Genomic DNA, 22,483 nt, shown 5'->3' with positions numbered 1-22,483 from the left:
TTCTATTTCAAAATGCATTGAATAAGTTGATCCTATAAATAATATTTTAAAACCTGCAATACCTATCAAACATGTGGGTGGCACTGTTATAGCAGTCCTCAATGTTAACCGTTGCTAAGGTTAGCAATATCATAACCCTTCATCTCAGATTAAACCTGCAGAAATTGGTGCCTGTTCAGTAAATGAGGAATTCGTGCCAGTACAGGCACAAATTCTCTTAAAAAAAGGGGCATCTTCAATCCAATACACTTCAGGTCATTATTTTAGATCAGGCTTTCCTCAAAGTAATAACACCAGTAATTGTGCAATTTTTATAATATCAAAATCTCTTAAATGTTTGAAAAATAAGATTTTATCATTCACTCACTACAAGAGGCACTTTTACAGCACCCAACACAGGGTATTGCTGAGCGACTTATTCAACTCTCTCCAGTTGGGGTAGGTAAATTCCTTCGATCCCACAGAAGTGCTTTCCCAAACATTTAACTAAGCTACTCTCTTCCCATCCACCACCACCTGCTGAGGAATTTGTCCAAACTTCACCAGCGAAGCATTTTTCCCACAAGGTTCTTTTCCATACTCACTCTTCTAGTTATTTTTCCAAGCCTCCTCAACATTGAGGCACGATCTTCAGTTCCCTCACCAATTTCCCTCTCTCAGTGCTCAGCCCCCAACCTTATATTACTGTTTCATTTGCCCTCTACTCCTTATACCACACTCTTCCCTTTTTCCCCTTCCTACACCTTTCCTTCACTACAGTTCTTCCTCTTGTTTATGCACCTTACAACTCCTGACACCTTCCCCCAACCCGCTCCACACCTTTGCTACAAAACAATAGTTACAACAATATAGAAGAGGGTCATTTTTTCCTATCCTAAACAGATATTTTTTGAAATGCAGAATATAAATTTTACCCCAGTAAAGTTATTGAAATGCATCCTCTTGTTTAAGTTATTTGAAGGAAAGCTACTAATCAGAAAGTACTAGAAGCTAAAGAATAAGTTCCATCAGTTGTCTGAATGGTATGGATGCAATCAGGAAGATGACATATACAATACATGCTCTGAAGGCACAATATTTTTAATTATACCTTTCGTTTGAACTTGACCTGAAAAATTAACCTGGTTAGCTTGAAAATTTCTGATTCTCTCTCTCTAAGAGTGCCACTAGATCTGCTGAGCATTTCCAGAATTTTCTGTTTTTATGTCAGATTTTCAGTATCCGCAATATTTTGCTTTTGTATTAGAGTTGAAACTGGAAGCCACCCAATTCTAAATAACAGCCTCAAACTGAACCCCAAGTGATCTTTCTGATCCTTAAGAGAGAAGCAAAATCAAAGTGCAGCGATGAAGAAGCAACCAAGCCCAAAATCTCCCTCTCCAACAACCCTCTTTTAATGTTGCTGGCAACAGATGGTTGACAACCTGCAATGTGCCAGATCGCTAATGTCACTTGTTCCCCTATCGCTTCAACTGAAAACCTGTGATCACTGGTGAACTAACTCCCTGCAATGAATTGGATGTTGTTAATGCTCATGAAGAAGGGTATGATCTCCTCCAGCTAACTTTGATATCAGGGCTTACTGAAACTTCCTTTAGGGTAAATCCAAGGGCAGGATTTTCGGGTCTTCGGGCAGGCGGGCCTGGGAGTGGCCGGGAAACAGTCCGTCACCTGCGATCGGCCCCTGAATGCGATTTCACGCTGGCTGGTCAATTAACGGCCAGCCAGCATGAAAGGCACGCTAGGAAGCTCAGCGCTGCCAGGGTGGGGGCAAGAGATGTGCGAAGGCAAAAGTGTGCACATGCGCGAGATTGTGTGCACTGAAAGTTCCCTGAAGAAAGGGAGCTGCCTCGGGGAGCTGAAGAATTGTAAAAATAAAGATTTTGAAAATGTGAAAAAAATGTCCCCACATAGGACTCACTCACATGAACATAAATGTAATAAAAATTATGTCAAAACATTTTTATTTTTAAAAATTATTGTTGGAAACCTCATCCCGCCCATGGATGAAGGTTCCTAAAAAATCCAAAGACTGTCTGGCCTGTTTGCCCGCCTGCCGACCATAAGGTTGGGTGGGCAGTGAAAAAAAGTTTTTAATTAATAGGTTAATTAATTGGCGGGGGGTGCGCTGCTAGCTCTTGCGTGCACCTGCCGACCGAAATATCACGCAAGTGTGCGATGACGTCAGGACGCTCGCCTGGCATCATTGTGCGCTATATTACACCTGCCTGCGGAATGTAAATTCCTGCCCCACATTCCCTCTATTCATCGAGAACAAATGAGTGGCCAAGAATACAGATGGGCCGGTTCACCAAATCTCTTTACTTAGCTAACCATTATCCACCCAAACCCTTCCCCTCTTCATGATAATATTTTGAAGAGTTTTCCAGCTTCCCTGTTTTTCAGTCTTTCCTTTCCTCTCTTCTCTCAGTTTCTCCCAATTTCCTGTTCTCCCATTCCTCTCCTCCTGGATCTATTTATCCTCCCAGTTCTTCTAAGTTTTCTTGACCCAAAGAATGGTCTGGATACTTGGTCTTGACTCCTTGCCAACATTTCTATGGGAGTTTTAAATATAATATGCACAAAATTTTCACAAAATAAATGTATATGAAGGTTAATATAGGCCCAAACAATATAATCTATTTGTGAAAGGACAAAAAGATAGATGCACGAGTGCATACATAGAACACATCCAGTCACACATATCTTACCTTACATATTGGAAAGACCTAGTCTGCGATCCTGAACCATAAACCTGTGAAGACAGTTAAAAAAGTAAATTTAAATATATAACCCATAAATAGTGAAGTATAGTAACCTGAAGGTATTTTACCAGCTAATAAGAATTCAGAAAATATGTTACTGCACTACTATACAAAAAACAACATTGGAACGATAAAATAGTACTTAATGGTATAACTGAGACATAAGGAAAGGTTGTCCACTTCAGTCTCTGGAGAGGAGGATGATGCTGGGGACTTGATAAGAGGTCTTTAAGATTACAGATTAGAGAAATTAGATTCAGGAGTGCCGGTACGGGAGCAGCTTAAAGTGTCAAAAGAAAATGGAAAATTTAAGCAAATTCTTATTAAAAGAGTGATGGAATTGCATCCTTTTATATCAATAACCTTTCATTTTTGATTTATTTTAGTGATTTCAAAAATGAGAGTGCAGGAGTTGCACATAGCCTTTTGGCTTGAGTTGGAAATGTTTTTTGGGGGGGCGGGGAGAGTCGGAGACAGAGTGGGGATAAAGGGTCTGTGCTCAAATTGGCAGGATGTGTCAAGTGGTGTTCCTCAGGTACTTGTTCCGGGGCCTTAAATTTTCACATATTTATTAATAACTCTAATGAAGGAAGAGAGAATTGGATATCCAAGTGGCACTAGATTAGCAGAAACAGCGAGTAGTATAAATAGAGCAGGAGGAAGTTGCAGAGGGACATGGACTAATTAAGTGAGCAAAACTATGGCAGATGGAGTTCAACGTGGGTAAGTGTGAGGTCATCCATTTTTGAGGATAAGGCAGATAAGTTGCAATATTTTCTAAATGGTGAGAAACTAGGAACTGTAAAGGTAGAGATTTGGGAGTCCAAGTAAAAACATCAGTTAAGGCTAACAGAAAGCTATGAGGAGAAATCACCAAGGTCAATTAACGGGTTGCTAAGAAGGATGGTTGAGGACAGGATCCTGAATATTTCAGAAATAGTTAGATGAAGTAATGGGAAGATATATTAGGTTGATATCCTGGAAAGATGGGATTAAATGAACAAGGGGTTTCTTCTTTCAAACTCATTTTGTGATCAATGGCTGCATGAATTGATTTAATCGGATCAAACAACACACCTTATGGTCGATAAGTGAAAATTTTGCAATTTAAATCTAAAAAAAATGATTAGTCAATCTCCAAGATATCTGTGTTCATCTAATTCCAACTTCTTGAACATCCCTGATTTTAACTGCTCCATCATTGGTGGCCGTGCCTTAAGATGCCTGGGCCCTAAGTTCTGGAGTTCTCTTCCTAAACCTCTCCAACTCTACCTCACTTTCTTCCTTTAAGAAATTCCTTAAAACCTACCTCTTTGACCAAACTTTAAGCCATTTGCCCTGATATCACCTATGTGGCTCAGCATCTAATGTTGCTTTATAACACTACCGTGAAGCGCCGTGGGGTGTTTTATTATGTTAAAGTCACTTTATAAATATAACTTGATGTTGTTTAAAACTGCCGAGTTGGACATTTGATTGCACAGGACAGTGTTATATTGAAGGACCGCTGTACTTACATTGCAGGTAAAGTATCTTCTTCTCTTTAGTTTTAAATAATTTTTGCTACTTTGTATTAATGTCCTCATTGTTTCATCAAAGATCAAACTACATAACTTGTGCATATTCACTTTGTCCACACCTATCATTTGAATGACCTAACTCAACTCTCTTCTTAATTATCTTTTATATAATGAGAAATCTAGATTCTACTTTGCTTACTGGAATTATGACTCTTCCTAGTGTCTTGTCAGAGCCCTCTCCATCTTTTAATATTAACATACCTAAATTTGAACGGAGGATCCCATTGTGGCCTTTCAATTGTTGTGAAGGGCCAAAATAATCTGTTTTATGTACTCACCGGGCTACATATCTTGACACAATCAGCAAATTTGATGATTGCTATTATCTTTCTTTTTATTCTTATCAGAATGTAAACAGCAGAGGCCCAATAACATGCATGAACACCATGTAAAACTCTTCTTGGAATTGCTCCTTAGGAGTAATCTTGCTGTGCAGTACCATTAAACTCAAATAACCTTTTTACAGGGTAATCCAGTGTTCTCACAGAACATGCCTGAGGTGAACAGTCCAGGAATTCTCATTGATTATATTTGGTACTTTTTTTATCCATCCTTTTTCAACAGAAAGGGTTTGGAAATAACCACTTTAAAATATATAACTTTTATATCATGTTTATAAATAAGCACTGTGATGATTGGTGGTTAAAATATTAACGACACAAGCCATTGGATGTTGTTTCCCCAAAGGTTTATAGGAAATTGAACATTTCATTCATCTGTCTCAGCAATCAATAAACAATGCACACCCATTTTGTTGGGAAATTTCTGTTCCTTTCAGGCTGTTTTATTTCACCTCCCCTTGTTCACAATGACAGGTTTTGAAAATAGAAAGTGACAAGGTCAAGCTTTTGACAGGTCCAGAAAAAAAGTGCAGGATATTTTTTTTTTAAAAGGAGTTATTTTGTTTAAGCCAAGAAGGATGATCCACTGATGTGGGGAAGCATGCCAGGCACTGGAAGAATCCAAAAAAAAAGCTAATAATTAAGGCTAAAATTTTCAACCTCCAATAGCACATTTATCAAATACATGTACAAGATCAATAAAACAAGCCTTCGATAACAGGGAAGTGCTCCAATTTTCCTTGAACTAGAGGTATGCAGAGAACATGGATGACTGAATGCATTATAAACATATAAATATTTTTCCTCTATATACCATATTTCTTTTTCACAAAATAATACCTCATGACAAAGCTATGTGGATTAGTGCACATTTCAGCTTTATACATATTAAAGGTTAACTCACATACTAACTATTGATCTGGTTTAACAGGTTGGCCTTTCCTGAAAAATCTCCAATAGATTAATGGTAACTCTGCATAAATGTTATCTGGAGGTAGCTAATGAGCACATTGTTGCAGAAGGCAAAAAAAAGGTAGATTTAGAAAGCATTTGCCCTGTTCATGTAGTGATTATGTTACTGGAGTAATGATCTCACCACGGCAGCTGGGAAATTTAAATTCAGTTAATTAATTAAATAAGTCTGGAATAATAAACAAGTATCGACAATCCCATCGGGTTTACAACCATCTTTTAGGGAAAGGCATCCGCCAATCTTTACATGGTTTAGCCTATATGTAACTTCAGACCCATTGCAATGTCAATGACTTTTAACTGCCCTCTGAAACCGCCATGACATCGTATAAGAATAAAACTGAATAGGCTCCCAGCATTGACCTAGGATTTGAACAGGACAAAGGCAAATTCAGCCCAGTCGACCCTGCAAAGTCCTCCTCACTAACATGGGGACTTTTGTCAATATTGGGAGAGCTGCTGCACAGACTAATCAAGCAACAGCCTGTAATAGTCATACTCACAGAATCATAGCTTTCAGCCAATGTCCCAGGCTCAATCAGAATCCCTGGGTATGTCCCATCTTACCACCAGGTCAAATGCACCAGACGTGGCAGCACAATGGTATGCAGTCACAAGAGATTGGGCCTGGGTCTCAATATTGACTCCAGACCCCAAGGAGTTGCATGGCATCAGGTTTTTTTAATAATTAATTTACGAGATGTGGACATCACTGGCTAGACCAGCATTTATTGTCCGTCGCTAATTGCCTTTGAGAAGGCAGTGGTGAGTTGCCTTCTTGAACTGCTGCAGTCCCTGTGGAGGTACACCCACAGTGCTGATAGGGAGGGAGTTCCAGGATTTTGACCCAGCAACAATGAAATATTTCCAAGTCAGGATGGAGAGTGACTTGGAGGGGAACTTCCAGGTGGTGGTGTTCCCATGTGTCTGCTGCCCTTGTTCTTCTAGATGGTAGCAGTCGTGGGTTTGGAAGGTGCTGCCTGAGGAGCCTTGGTGAGTTTCTGCAGTGCACCTAGTAGATGGTACACACACTGCTACCACTGTTTGTCAGTGGTGGAGGGAGTGAATATTTGTGGAACGGGTGCCAATCAAGCGGGCTGCTTTGTCCTGGATGGTATCAAGCTTCTTGAGTGTTGTTGGAGCTGCACTCATCCCGTCAAGTGGACAGCATTCCATCACACTCCTAACTTGTGCGTTTTAGATGGTGGACAGGCTTTGGGGGGATCAGGAGGTGAGTTACTCACTTCAGGATTCCTCGCTTCTGAACTGCTCTTGTAGCCACGGTATTTATAAGGCTAGTCCAGTTCAGTTTCTGGTCTGGTAACCCCAGGATGCTGATAGTGGAGGATTCAGCGAAGATGATGTAATTGCACGCCAATGCCAATGGTTAGATTCTCTCTCGTTGGCAAGGAAACCTCCTGTCGATTACCTACTATCAACCTCCCTCAGCTGATTATCAGTACTCCTCCCTGTTGAACACCAGTTAGAAGCACAAAGAATAGCAAGGTCACAGAAGATACTCCGGATGGAGGACTTCAATGTCCATCACCAAGAGAGGTTTTGTAGCACCACTACTGATTGAGCTGGCCGAGAGGTGAAGGACATAGCTACAAAGCTGGGGTAGTGACAGGTGGTGAGAGAACATACATGAGGGAAAGCCTATTTGACTTCAACCTCACCAACAAGGGGAAGCGGTGGCATAGTGGTATTGTCGCTTGACTAGTAATCCAGAGACCCAGGGTAATGCTCCGGGGGCCCCAAGTTCAAATCCCGCCACGGCAGATGGTGGAATTTGAATTCAATTGAATTTAATTTGAATTAAAAGTATAATGATGACCATGAAACCATTGTTGATTGTTGTAAAAACCCATCTGGTTCATTTATATGTCATACTTACCTGGTCTGGCCTATATGTGACTCCAGACCCACAGCAATGTGGTTGACTCTTAACTGCCCCCTGAACAAAGGCAATTAGGGATGGGCAATAAATGCTGGCCTAGCCAGCGACGCCCACATCCCATTTTATTTAGGGGAGTTGGTGGTGTAATGGTATTGTCACTGGACTAGTAATCCAGCAACTCAGGTTCAAGAAAAAAAATGGAATTAAAAGTCAAATGATGACCATGAATATATCGTTGATTGTCATAAAAACCCATCTGGGTCACTAATGTACTTTAGGGAAGGAAATCAGCTATCCTTCTCTGGTCTGGCCTACATATGACTCCAGACCCACAGTAATGTGTTTGACTCTTAAATACCCCCTGAAATGGCCTAGCAAGCCACTTAGTTCTCAAAGGAAATTAGGGATGGGCAATAAATGCTGGTCTAGCCAGTGATGCCCACATCCCATGAATGAATCAAAAAAAAAATCTATTATAGGTGCATCTGCGTCGGTAGGAATGATCATCACACACTCTTTATGAAGAAAAATACTAGCAGCTGAAAACTGGGCACCGATGAGAGCTATGGACAATCAGCAGCAGCAGAATTGTAACATCAAAATCCAATGTATCCCTCACATCATTGCCATCATGCTAGGGGATCAACCCTGGTTTAACAGAAAGTGCAGTGGAGCATACTAGGAGTGGTACTAGAAGTAACTGAAAATAAGGTGCCAAGCTCTTGAAGTTGTTAGACAGGACTAGATCCATGCTAAAAAGCAGAATCAACATGTTATAGATAGAGCTAAGTTATTCCACAACCTACAACATTCAGTTATCAATGGTCGTGGGCAACGAAACAGCTAACGGGAGGAGGCAGCTAACTGTATATTTAAAGCTAGCAGAGCCCAGCACCAGAGTGCTAAAGACCAGACTGATGTCTTTACAACCATCTTCAGTCAGATGTGCCGATTGGATGATCCATCTCGGCTAAGTCCTGAGGTCCCCATCAACACAGAAGCCAGTCTTCAGCCAATTCAATTGACTCTACGTGATAAAAAACAAAGGCTATGGGCACCAACAACATCTCTGCTGCAGTGAAGGCTTGTAATTCAAAACAAGCTGCCCCTCTAGCCAAGTTGTTCCAGTTCAGCTACAACACAGTCATCTAACCGAAAAAAAGTGGAAAAATTACTAGGTATGTACTGTCCACAGAAAGCAGGACCAAGCCAACTTGGCTAATTTCCACCTCATCAGTCTACTCTCAATCATCCGAAAAGTAATGGAAAGCGTCTTTGACAGTGCTATCAAGCAGCACTTGCTCATCAATAACCCGCTTACCAGTGCAAAGTTTGGGTTGGGCTCCAGGCCTCATTACAGCCTTGATCCAAACACTGACAAAAGAGTTGAGTTCAGGAGGCAAGGCAAGAGTGACAGTCTTCGACATCCAGGCAACATTCGATCGAGTGCGGCATCAAGGTGCTCTATTAAATTAGAAATCACTGGGGATCGCTTGGTAGGGGGGGGGCACGGCGGCGTGTGTGTGTGTGGAATCTCACCACTGGTTGCAGTCAAACCTAGCACGATAGCAATGGTTGTGGCTGTTGGAGGCCCATTAGCTCAGTTCCAGGATATTATTACAGGAGTTCCTTAGGGCAGTGCCCTAGGCCTAACTAGCTTCAACTATTTCTTAAAAATGATCTTCCCTCCTTAAGAAGGTCACAAGTGTGGATATTTGCTGATGATTGTAGTGTTCAGCTGCATTCACTGCTCCTCAGCTAATAGAGCAGTCTGTGCCCACATACAGCATGAACCGGACAATATTTAAGCTTGAACAGTTAAGCTGGAACTAAGTGCCAGGTAATAACTATTTTTCCAGCAAGAGAATATCCAAACACCTTCCCTTGACATTGAATGGCATTACCATAATTGAATCCCCCATTACCTTGGGGGTCACCACTGACCAGAAACTTAATTGGACTAGCCATACAAGTACTGTGGCTACAAGAAATCAGAAGCTGGCTAATCTGTTGAAAGTGACTTAACTCTTGATTTGCCAAAGCCTTTCCAAAGACTTGGCTGAATGAATAAAAAGCCCATCATCCAGGACAAAGCGGTCCTGGCATGCCATCCACCACATTAAATATTCACTTCCTCCACACTGATGCACCATGGCTGCAACATGCACCAACTACAAGAGGCACTGCTGCAACTTGCCAAGCCATCTTCGATGGTACCAAAAACCACACCCTTTACCACCTTGAAGGACAACGGCAACAAGTGCACAAGAACAAGACCAGCTGCAAGTTCCTCTCCAAATCACGCACCATCCTGACTTGGAACTATATCACCACTCCTTTATTGTCGTTGAGTCAAAATCCTGGAACCTCCTCCTAGCATTGCTGCAGGAGTACCTTCCCACCATGGCTGCAGCAGTTCAAAGTAATGGCTCATCACCATGTTCTCAAGGGCAATTAGGGATGGGCTATAAATGTTAGCGCTGCTCACATTCTGTGAATGAATAAAAAAATACTCATATGATCATATTCTTCGACTATTTTCTTTTGGCAAAGGAATGTAATGAAACTGAGTGGAAACAGAGTGCATGCAAAAAGTGTAAAAGTTGGACGTTTTGAATGAGTGAGAATGTGGTGTAGCCTTCTGATTCTAACACTTGCGAATAATATTTAATTTGATCTAACTATATTTTAAACAGGATCAAGTATAAGCTAAGTTCATTACATGCACAAACTTTAATTGATTAAATAATGCAAGTTTAGATAGGGATGGCAATGTATGTAGTGTGCTGCAACTGTAGTTTGTGAAAAGCACTGCTATTGGGACAACTTTTTTTGCATTAAGTGTCTGCATTTCAAGGAATTTCAGTTCAGAGGTGCAAACATTGTGAGGAATCAGGGAGGGGTAGAGTTACATGGACACTTTGATCAAGACTAAGATTATCAGTCAGGTTCACAGTATGGCTGACCTATGCATGCCAGAAGCTACATCGATTCAAACAGGGCCCTGTCCTTTGCAAAGAGAAAGAGCATGTCCACGCATTGCACCTTTTTCAACTAAAGAAAAGCTTGGGGGACGGTCATTCCTTGGTTCATTCCCCATGGCAATGCCTTGGCCAAGTCAATGTTCCTGGCTTGAATTTGAATAGAAGCCTGGCACAGTTAACTGTCCCGTAGTGCATTCTCCATGGCAATACCTCTACCAATCAGAGTCCACTTGCCAATCAATCAGCACTCTCTTCTCATGCAGTATAATTTTTAAAAAATTAATTTACGGGATTTGGGCTTTGCTGGCTAGGCCAGCATTTATTGCCCATTGCTATTTGCCTCTGAGAAGGTGGTGTTGAGCTGCCTTCTTGAACCTCTGCAGTCCATGTGGTATAGTTAAACCCACAGTGCTGTTAGGGAGGGAGTTCCAGGATTTTGACCCAGCGACAGTGAAGGAATGGTGATATATTTCCAAGTCAGGATGTTGAGTGGCTTGGAGGGGAATTTCCAGGTAGTGGTGTTCCCATATATCTGCTGCTCTTGTCCTTCTAGATGGTAGTGAGAATGGGTTTGGAAGATGCTGCCTAAGGAGCCTTGGTGAGTTTCTGCAGTGCATCTTGTAGATTGTACACACTGCTGCCATTGTTCATCAATGGTGGAAGGAGTGAATGTTTGTGGAAGGGGTGCCAATCAAATGGGCTGCTTTGCCCTGGATGGTGTCAAACTTCTTGAGCATTGTTGGAGCTGCACTCATCCAGGCAAGTATTCCATCACACCCCTGACTTGTGCCTTGTAAATGGTGGACAGACTTTGAAGAGTCAGGAGGTGGGTTACTCGCCACAGGATTCCCACCCTCTGACTTGCTCTTGTAGCCAGAGTATTTATATGGCTAGTCCAGTTCAGTTTCTGGTCAATGGCAGCCCCCAGGGTGTTGATAGTGGGGGATTTAGCGATGGTAATGCCATTGAATGTCAAGGGGTGATGGTTAGATTCTCTCTTGTTGGAGATGGTCATTGCCTGGCAGTTGTGTGGCACAAATGTTACTTGCCACTTGTCAGCCCAAACCTGGATACTGTCCACGTCTCGCTGCATTTGGACATGGACTGCATCAGTGTCTGAGGAGTCACAAATGGTGCTGAACATTATGCAATCATCAACGAACATCCCCCACTTCTGAAACAAAAACAGAAAATGCTGGAAAAACTCAGCAGGTCTAACAGCATCTGTGGAGATAAAAAAACAAGAGTTAACATTTCGAGTCCTTATGACTCTTCTTCAGAGCTAATGAGAAGTAAAAATGTAATGAAATTTACACTATTTAAGGGGGGTGGAGCAGGTGAAGCTGGATAGAAGGCCAGCGATAGATGGAGGCAAAGGAGAGATTGCCAGGGATGACATGGACAAAAGGACAAAGGAATGTTAATGATTGTGATACTGGCTAAAGGAGGTGCTGATGGTGATATTAAGGACAGAAAACAGAATGTGATAATGGCAGGACAAGGGTAAGCACTCTGGAGAGAACAACATGAACAAGTGACAGGTGGCCCTTGTGGGGGTGGGGTGGGGGGGAGGGGACGGTGGTGGGAAAAAAAGATTGGAAATGGGATAAAAGGTGAGGATAAAACAATGAATAAAAATGAAAATAAATAAATAAAAATAAATAAGAAAGAAAATGAAAATAAAAATGGGGAAAAAATATTTATTTATTTTTTATCCACAAATGATTTTTTAAATGATGAGAAGCTATTAAATGTTGGTGTTCAGATGAATTTGGGTGCCCTTGTACATGTAATACAAAGTTAACATGCATATACAGCAAGCAATTAGGAAGGTAAATGGAATGTTGGCCTTTATTGCAAGGGGATTGGAATACAGAGCAAGGAAATCTTGCTGCAATTGTAAGTGGCTTTGCTGAGACCACACCTAGAGTACTGTGCAGTTTTTGTTTCTGTACCCAAGAAAGGATGCATTTGCCTTACGGGTAATGCAACAAAGGTTCACTGGTCAATCTTCTGGAATGCCCCACCTAACACTATCATGGGAGAAGCATCACCTTAAGGATTTCAGAAGTTCAAGTAGCTTATGAAAATCTCAGGGAAACCATGGATGGGATGAGTTGTCTCTATACAGAGAACAAAAAAAAAATGTCTGCTTAAGGAATCTGGCCAGTGACCCCCACATTCTGAAAATCAATAAAAACGGCTCCTCCAATGATAATTTTGAGGGTATAATACAGCAACACAATGATCTGGTTAAAATGTACCAGAACAATTTAAGATGGCATTCTAGCCTTTTCATTATCTATCCAATTGAACTTCACATTAACAAGCATTTTCTTCTCCATTGGGAGGCCCACAAAAACTGCTAAGAGGCTGAAGGCATAGGTGTTCTGAGCATTTATCTGTCTTTTAGCAGGTGTCTCAGTTTTGTTTGTAGTCTATTATGTGTGACACGCTCTTGTTTCAGCATTATGCCACTGCTGACTGAGACATGGTCTCAGTTGGGGATAAGTCTGCTTTATACACACAACAGGTTTGGGTTTGAGTTAACCATGTGCAGAGTTTTTGTGTTGCTCTAGCCCAGTATCCTGGGCCAACAGTGCTGTGAAACTGACCTCAGCACCATGCTGGGAAACCACAGAAACAGAGAGGGGGTGGGGAAAGTTGCCAATGACACTTACCCGCCAGGTCTGATGGTGCCTCAGTCCTGCTCCCCCAATGCTGCACGTGAGTTGGCACCTATGCCCACAGTATCAAATTTAACTTCCTTTGTCTGGAAGGTGCGGGTGACAGAGGACTGAAAAAGAGAGGTGGCCACCTAAACAGCAAGTGGGAGAAAGGTGTGTTTATTTTTGAGTGGGCAAACTGGATTATTCAACATTTATTGTGGCAGAGCAGCAAAATGGATTGTTTATATGAAGGGACTTTTAAAAAAAAAAGTTGGAAAATTTAATGCTAGCAATTCCTTTGTTAAAAGGATAGGCCAAATGTTATTCGTTTCACTAAAATGAAAATTTGAAAATAGGAAGTTAATTCTAAAATCTCTAGATATTGTAAGAAACCCCTTAGAATCGTGTCCTCAATGATTTTCTAAAAAGACTTAAGTTGCCACTAATGCTTACAACATTAATCATGCATGCCTATTTCTATTAGATTACACAGCACCATATTTGCAAAAAACTGTTCATATTGTTAGAAGTGGTCAGTAATTTAGTTTTGACAAAAGCTGTAAACCACGTTACTAATTGTCAGGCAAAAAAATTGTTCCGCTCTAATCCGAACTAAGATACAAATAGAGCAGAAACCTAGTACCTGCGATACATCTTTATACAATGAAAAATAAAAGATACCTGGAAAAGAACCACAATAATCCAATAAGGTGTTCAGATAACACTCTGAAGTGCAAGCACAAGTGGAATCCATTCTTCGTATTTTTAAATATACGGCATAAAAATATTCACAAATTGTACTCACTGTCAGACTTTCTCCCTGGAGAGCCTGCAGAATAAAGTTACTCACTACTCTGCCATCATTCATATGCATTCGAGGACCAAATGTATTGAATATTCTTGCAACTCGAACTTCTACTCCTTCCTGCAACATGCAGATTAAAAGATTCTGTGCTTTAATATCAAGGTATTATTAAGGAAATAAGTAAGATTAAAGTACTCTGTATAGATTGAACAAAATTAATTAAATCCACATTAGCCTGTTTGGATTAGCTATTAATTAATTTATGGATGATTTCAAAAACTGGACACCAAATAACATCAAACACAGCTGCTGCAAGGAAAATCACATTGGAGAAAAAAAAATCTATCTGAACAAGTCATGGCAGAGCTGAAGGACATAGTATGACCGAAACTAAAGGGATTATATTCAGTGCAGAATAATTAGACAATGTTAAGCACTCTGAAGCCTGTGTATTCCAATTTCCAATACCTTGTATTACTAGTATGGACAAGATACCAATGTGGATATTAGCTAAAATGAACCAAATCCATGCCTCAACCAGCAGTAACAAATTGATTAAGATTTCCGAAGCATAAGAGTTTAAGGACTTTTCCCACCAAAAAAAATGTAAAGCAGCATGACTGATGACGCAGAAAAAAACAAGAGTTATCTTAAGTGGAAATGGGGGCCACAAGACATCAATGCTTAAAACTGCACATCAGCTCAATCACATGAGCAAACATCTACAAATTCATATTCCTGGAATCACTGACGTTATATGAACATAGTTAGATTATTAATCTAACATCTCTAAATGCTAGTGGCATTTTTTCTGCCAAAGTTCTGTGAACATCAGTGTGAAAGTGAAATTATCTTCAATGATAGTTTTAGAAAACTATGTGGCATAGAATACAAGACAAATAAGTACAAGAATTTTTGCAGATGCTTTCCAGGATTAATCTTCAGTGCTTTAAACTTAAACTCTCTTGTAAAAACGTTATTAAAAACTTAACAGTTAAAATAGAACACAGCCTTCTGAAATCAAAGAATGAATACCTGGCACTAGGGTATCTAACTATATTAAATAAGGGTTAAATCTACTGACATACAAACTAAGAACTTGCAAACTATCAAATCACTCAAAGTGCTGTAAAGCTATTGTTTAAAAAGAAGTTACTGATCTTAAAATGTACTGCCCAGAGTTCAAAATTTAATAAGCACATTACAACTTAGTTTTCTGGTTAGCTAGATGTATGTCTGAGGTATGCACTAACCTGCTTCATGTAGGCATAACACATGGTTTCAGCTACTCTTTTTCCCTCATCATAGCAGGCTCTTGGACCAATAGGATTCACATGGCCCCAGTAATCTTCACGTTGTGGGTGCACTTCTGGATCTTTAAATTTTTTTTAAAAGTAGTTTTATAATTTTAAAAAAGCACAATAAATAACCTTAAAACTTCATAACAATTGTGGACTACGTTCATACATATACCTAATAAGCAACTCTCTGCTGGACCCAAGTTATTGTGAATGATCCAGACACCATCAAGGTAGATGAAGGAGCTACTTGGGTGGACAATAGGCACCATAGTAACTTTACATTTGACTCAGGAAAAAGTACAATCAAGTGATGAGAGGTAGTCCTTTCAACCTGAAGCCCTTAACTAAGCTCAAAGAAATTACCTAGTTAAACCAGAATGCGCACTCAGCAGGGATCATGTAGAGAGTATTGCACTTGTTCCACCTGTCCTGTGTCTTACACACAGACACTTTGTGATTCACTAACTTAGCATGGACTTCAGTGTCACGTCAAATCACATATTGGAAAGTCACATTTGTTTATTTACTAATTTTCTGAAGGAGCCAGCTGTAGAACCTGCCTCACAGCCCAATGTTATTCATTTGACATGGAGGGCCAGCAAAAATGGAACAACTCTGAGGAGTATTAGGTTTAAACTTTGAGAAGAGAACATCAAGTAAAACACAGGGCAGCAGAAAAGGTGAGCAAAGAACTGACCCATGCCAAGCTAAAATGACGATAGCAATTTGTTGGCCACTGCAGCATCAACTGTGATGCCAGCAGCTGCATTGTCACCTGTTGATCCAGTAGGGAGATTAAAGGCTATCTCTACCCCAAGCACCAGTGATATCCATCTCTCCCATTACCTTCTTTCATTATGATTAGCACCTAAAAGAAGCTCTGGTTTAGATAGCAGGATTCATGCCCCATACATAGTCATAAAAAGGGAAGCACCAGGGAAAAAGCACTCATTTATAATCACTATTAGGGCAATAACTTAATTAATCGACACATTTCCACTTTGCTCTGAGAATTCATTTTTAATGAGACAGGTTTTTGCAGATGAATGGATGGTCTGAAGTAGAGAATGACAGGTGGCATACTGCCTGAGGTGTCATTTCACTGGGAATGAACATGCAGCAATGTTTCTGCTGGGGCAGCTATGACATTTAATTAAATTCCCAGACTCAGCTTCCTGGATGCAGCTCTGGTTCACTGTTATTGGTTTCCTCAGGCAATCTGACCTTCCCTCTTCCACTTACTGATTGGTGACTCTTCTGAAAGTAAACCTGTGTAGCACTGAAAATTTTGAAGACTTTTGGGAGGGGTTGTATAACAGGACATGCTCAGATAGCAGCAGAATCTTTATATCAGTTTGCTATTAATCAGATCTATTTTAATCCTTAAGGCATGTGCCTCACTGTTGACGTAAGTTGCAGTTAATTGGTTTTATACTGGCAGCTGAACCACGGCTCAAGGTGGTATCATTGGTCCAAAGGATTGATCCATTTTTATCTTGAATTTCTGTTAAATAATGCTGGGAATATAGGCTGGCATAATATAAATGCTTTGAGACAATTCTCAGATATCTGGCATCCACCGTCACATACAATTTACAAGTTGATTGAATGTATTTCCTTTTTATGAAAGCTATTCCACAAATGAAAGATGGCAGCAAGTCTTCACAGGTCCAATGATTTCCTGCACAAATTTTAGGATGTCTGGGTTTCCAAGAGTGCAAAGTATTGGCAAAAAGCATTTGGAAAAGGGAAATCATTTAGTCTGGTAAACAAGACTTCAGGTGTTTGTAGCACAGCACTGCAGATTTACTGCTTGAAAACAGGTAGTTGCATTGAAGTTCAAAGCAATGGTTACTTTTGTAGCTATTGGAAGAACAGTGCCAGTTCAAATGAAGTTTGCAGGTCAGACTGTAGAAGATAAAACAGGTCTGTGAATGCATCCTTGACAGAGGAGGCTGATGACCTCAGACACGCCCAAGTAACTGCCAGAATTGAGGGAGACATTTCCTTGGGAAGCAGTGGCTTGGGGCACATTACCTCAAGATTTAAGTGGATCTGCTTTAGCACATTTTTTTAGAATACCTTCTTCCCTTTTAATTTCCATATGGCAAGAGGAATTCCCAAAGGAATGCCCATCATCACTGTTTATAGTGTGCAAATCAAAAGCTATACTGCACATAGTGGTAAAGAGGTGACAAAGGAAAGGAAAAAACCTAAAGAAACTAAAATAGAGGAAAAAAAATGAAGCAAAGAAAACATAAAAGACCAAATGAAAGCCACAACCTGCCTAGAAAGAGTAAATTGCTTTTCTGTCTCTAATAAGGTTGAACTAGAATTATGAGATGCCACTGAAGCAGCACAGCCCATTGGGGAAACAATCTGTATAATCCGGGCTACGAGTAGGTACGAGGTCTACTTCAGGGAATTTCTGCCTGTGATGTCTATAACATTTTCTCATTCTGAATTTTATGATGTAAATATGGAGAATGGTCATGTATTTAAAATGTCCAGTTTGACAATATTCTTTCTTTTCAGCTTCCTTTACCTCGCCAATCTAATACTCTGGCACAAACTCAAAAGTCCACAGTACTTCCAGAGATTTCTGTGGTTTTTGCAAGCTATCTTTAAACAGACATGTCAGGAAACTTAATATCTTTGACAAGAAAATAAGTCTTTGGACCAACAGGCCAAAAGCATAGCACTGTTTTGGCCAAAAGTACCTCTCACAAGAGAGTGAGCAGCAAGGAGATTGATGCCAATAGCAAATAAAAGTGAAAAAGGACACTAAGGGCAGGGTTTTCAGGTTGTCGGCCAGGCGGGTCCAGGAGCGGCTAGGAAATGGTCCGCCGTCCACAATCGGTCTCCGACCGCGATTTCACGCTGGCTGCCCAATTAATGGTTAGCCAGCGTGAAAGGTGCACTGAGAACCTAAGTGCTGCTGGGGTGGGGGTGGGAGGAGTGCGAGCGCAAAAGTCTGCACAAGCGCAGGGTGGTGCACACTGAAAGCTCCCTGAAGGCAGGGAGCTGAACAATTTTAAAATCAAAAATAAAGATTTTTAAAGTCTGAAAAAAAATGTCCCGACATGGGACTCACTCACACAACATAAACATAATAAAAATTCTGCTCAAAAATTTATATTTATTTTTTATTTAATTGTGGAAACCTCATCCTGCCCGTGGATGAGGTTTCCTAAAAAATCAAAAGGCCGCCTGGCCTATTCGCCCACCTGCCAAATGTAAGGTGGGGCGGGACACGAAAAATAGTTTTTAATCAATACATTAATGGCCTTAATAGGCCTAATTGTCGGTGGGCGCACTGCTGACTCTCACACGCGCTCGCTGACCGAAATATCGTGCAATGACGTCGGGAGGCTCACCCAATGTCATCGCGCACTATTTTATGCTCGATCAGGTCGGGCGGGCACAGGTGTACGGGACGTAAAATCCTGCCCTAAATGTGGGAGGTGGTCATGTTAATTCCAACACATGACATCCTGAATGGAAACTGCTAATTTGCTATCTCCATTCATGTCATAGGGAGGTGCAAAGTTCGACAGAAAATTTCCACTTATAGACTTCCTCTTACCAACAAACCTAATGCACAAAGCAGGGTAAAACAAGGGGACTGAGAGGCATTAACAGCATATAGGTTTTTTTTAATATTTAGGATTACTAGACAATCAGAATAATTAAGTTCTCCTTTACGATTAAAATATTATTGGATAAGTATATCCATGATGCATGACGTGGTATTCTGATAATTCTGATCATCCACTGAGGATGGCATTACATGATGAAGGACAAAAGCCTGATACTGTAGAATGTAATTAAATATATATTTCACATAAAAAGGTATAGATTAGTGTGGTTATGAAGACAGGCAGTGAAAGAGCAACCATAAATTGGCCCTTACCTCCATATACCTCAGAGGTAGAAGCTAACAGGAGGCGTGCACCAACACGTTTTGCTAATCCTATGGAAAAACAAAAATTATTTATTTATTTAAATAATTGCTAAGTGAAATAAAATGAAGAGAACGCTTTTTATTTTACAAGTAAATTTGTAGGGAAATTGGGAAAGGGCGACATAGCGGGCCTAATTGGATAGCTGTATCAAAGAACTGGCACAGGCATGATGGGGCAAATTACCTCTTTCTGTACTGTAAGATATTATGACTAATAGAGGAAGTCACTACAGATTTTGATTTGAAACAGTTCATTTTACAGATTAAGATCAAATGAATGACATTAGCATAAAAAATGGATTTTAAGAATTAAAATATACATTTGTTTTTCCTTGCCAGTTTCCCCCTCTCCACCTTTTCTGTAGGCATTAAGTTGTTATGGAGTGCAGCTCCATAGGTAGTTGTTGTCTAAACAGTTGAACTTTAAATGTCATGGTGAGCTTTGACAGAGGGTTGGCAGGTTACTTGATAGTGGTGTATCAGAGCTGAGTTTCGGCCTGCCTGTTGTCTACAAACTGCTTTCTGAACAGAGGATCCTGGAAGATCCCTAATTAAGGGCTCTATGTCAACTGCAGAACTCCTACTGCCACTGTGGCTAAAATCAGTTTATTAGTTGAAAGAGGAGAATGAATCTTGACCTTTTATGTGTATGACGCAGCTTATTAGACAAACTGGCTCAGCCACAGGAGGAGATTATCACAATGTCATAAAATGTGTCACATCTTAATGTATAGTTCTTCTATATAGAAAATGAAGGTTTAGTGCCAAATGGACAATTGTACACTGACATCAACCTATTTTAACATTTGGCCAAATGCAACACAGTCATTTTACACAATTTGATTTAATTAAATGGAGTAATAAAACAATCTAATCCTAAAAAATCCAAATTGTTTAAGAACATAGTTGCAAATATCTAGTTCATGTTAATATTTTAGAGATAATATTTAATCCTGGGAAGAGGATTGCTGTAAAGGTAAGGTAATTAAAATGCAGGGCTTTAGGGATTGCCAAAACACCTACAAAAAAAGGGCTGATCAAAAGACTACCCATGTTTGTTCAGGAGAGTCAAAAGAGATAGGGCTATAAAACAGCTGATGGACTTACTTAGCTGGAGAACTGTAGGTGTGATGTCCACACTACTTGCAATAATGGCAGTCCAGGGAGATGTTTTTGTTTTGAGACTTGCAACTGAATTTAGTAAACGTTAAATGGTTATAAAACCCATTTACTTCATCAGATCAAAAAATAAACTGTAAATGAGGGATAATTAACTTAAAGGTCAGTTTGAGGATAGCCCAGAGCAGGCTACTTTGTCATGGAGATGGGTGGAGCTTAGGAAGACACTCTGGTTTCAATTTATCTGGGTGTATGCTGGGAAAGGTTTTTTGTTGCTGTTTAGACCTCATGGGCAGAAATTTTTGCTCGATGGGCGGGCATGCGCCCGACTCGTTTGAGCATGAAAAGACACGCATGAATGTCGGCCAAGCATGCTGACGTCAACACACAATTGCGTGATGGTTCGGTCAGCAGGCGTGTGCCAGAGCCGGCAGCACACCCGCCGACAATTAAAAGGCCTGTTAAGGCCATCAATTAAATTAAATTTTTCGCTGCCCGTTCAACCTAACAGTTGGTGGGCAGGTGAAAAGGCCAAGCGGCCTTTGCATTTTTTTGGAAACCTCATCCACAGACGGGGTGAAGTTTCCAAAAGCAAATAAAAATAAAATAAAAATTTTAATTTTTCATTAATAACACGTCCCTGCTCATGTGACAGAGTCAAATGAGGGGACATGTTTCATTACATTAAAAAAATTTTTTTTTTCACATCTCTTCATCTCCCTAAGGCAGCTCTGTGCCTCAGGGAGATGATGAAGTGCTCACTCGCGTGCATGCACGAAATTTGTGCTCAGACCGCTCCCCCCACCCCCATGCACAAGCAGCTGCTTGCATTTCATGCTGGGCAGGCCTTAATTGGTCTGCCAGCGTGAAATGATGGTCTGGTGCCGATCGTGGGCAACAGTTGGCTTCCCGACCGCCCCCGCCAAGCACCCCAGCCACGCACAAAATTCTGCCCCATGTGGTTTGTAGCTCACAGACAGTGAGACAGTGAGACAGACCTGCGCTGCAGAGTAAACACTACTTCATTGACCGGGTGAAAGGCAGCTGAGGCTTAATGCCATTTTGAATCTTATGAGGAAAGCTTGTCTATTTTAGTGGGAGAATCTACAATGGGCCTCAGTGTCTTTTTTACTGCAAAAGAAAGTAACCAGCAGATTACCTTGTCAGTATTGGAAAAGTAACCAGAACAAGAAACTGAGGCCTCCCCAGTCAAGAGAGGGTAAATAGAAGTTTTACCTCCGGGAATAGCTGGGACTGAGTAAAATTTTCCAGAGGACTTTGGCATACTTATGGGTGGTCCCTACATAAGTAAATAACTTTAAGATTGATGTGTCTTATAATAGAATTCTTGGAGGAAGAAGGAAGTAAATGTGACTGTATAACATATATAGTTACAAAAATATACTGTTAAGTGAATAGCACTTGTTTTATTTAAGTATTTTATATAGGATAAAGTTGGCTTTGTTAGAAAGAAAGTGTAAAGCTGTGGTGTAATTCTCTTGGTTAAAACGAGATGTACAGACTTCTATTTAAATGTTAACAGTTCCTAACTGGATCGTAACAAAATAAGAAATAGGTTCAGGAGTAGGTCAAATCGTCATCAAGCCTGCTCTGCTGTTTTTTTTTAAACTCATTTACAGGATATGGGTGTCATTGGTGAGGCCGGCATTTATTGCCCATCCCTAGTTGCCCTCAAGAAGGTGGTGGTGAGCTGCCTTCTTGAACCGCTGCAGTCCCTGTGGTGTAGGTACACCCACAGTGCTGTTAGGGAGGGAGTTCCAGGATTTTGACCCAGCAACAATGAATAAACAGCGATATATTTCCAAGTCAGGCTGGTGAGTGGCTTGGAGGGGAATTTCCAGGTAGTGGTGTTCCCATGTATCTGCTGCCTTTGTCCTTCTAGATGGTAGCAGTTGAGGGTTTGGAAGGTGCTGCCTAAGGAGCCTTGGTGAGTTTCTGCAGTGCATCTTGTAGATGGTACACACTGCTGCCACTGTTGGTCGGTGGTGGAGGGAGTGAATGTTTGTGCAAGGGGTGCCAATCAAGCGGGCTGCTTTGTCCTGGATGGTGTCAAGCTTCTCCA

At 40.7% G+C, this 22,483-nt stretch overlaps 1 protein-coding gene across 1 annotated transcript in view; it reads right to left on the bottom strand.

Moving 5' to 3' along the window:
* Positions 1-22,483, bottom strand: part of uxs1 (UDP-glucuronate decarboxylase 1) — a 106,658-nt gene that overhangs the window by 25,930 nt on the left and 58,245 nt on the right. Inside the window, exons 8-11 of the mRNA XM_078545576.1 lie at positions 19,231-19,290; positions 15,270-15,391; positions 14,017-14,136; positions 2,712-2,755 (exon numbers count right to left, since the gene is read on the bottom strand). Of these exons, the coding sequence (XP_078401702.1) occupies positions 2,712-2,755; positions 14,017-14,136; positions 15,270-15,391; positions 19,231-19,290 (346 nt within the window). The remainder of the gene's footprint in view (positions 1-2,711; positions 2,756-14,016; positions 14,137-15,269; positions 15,392-19,230; positions 19,291-22,483) is intronic.

Source organism: Cetorhinus maximus, chromosome 7 (genome assembly GCF_964194155.1).
Source record: "Cetorhinus maximus chromosome 7, sCetMax3.hap1.1, whole genome shotgun sequence".
Lineage (NCBI taxonomy): Eukaryota > Metazoa > Chordata > Chondrichthyes > Lamniformes > Cetorhinidae > Cetorhinus > Cetorhinus maximus.
Note: the sequence above shows the minus strand (reverse complement) of the source record. Positions and strands in the feature narration are given on the sequence as shown.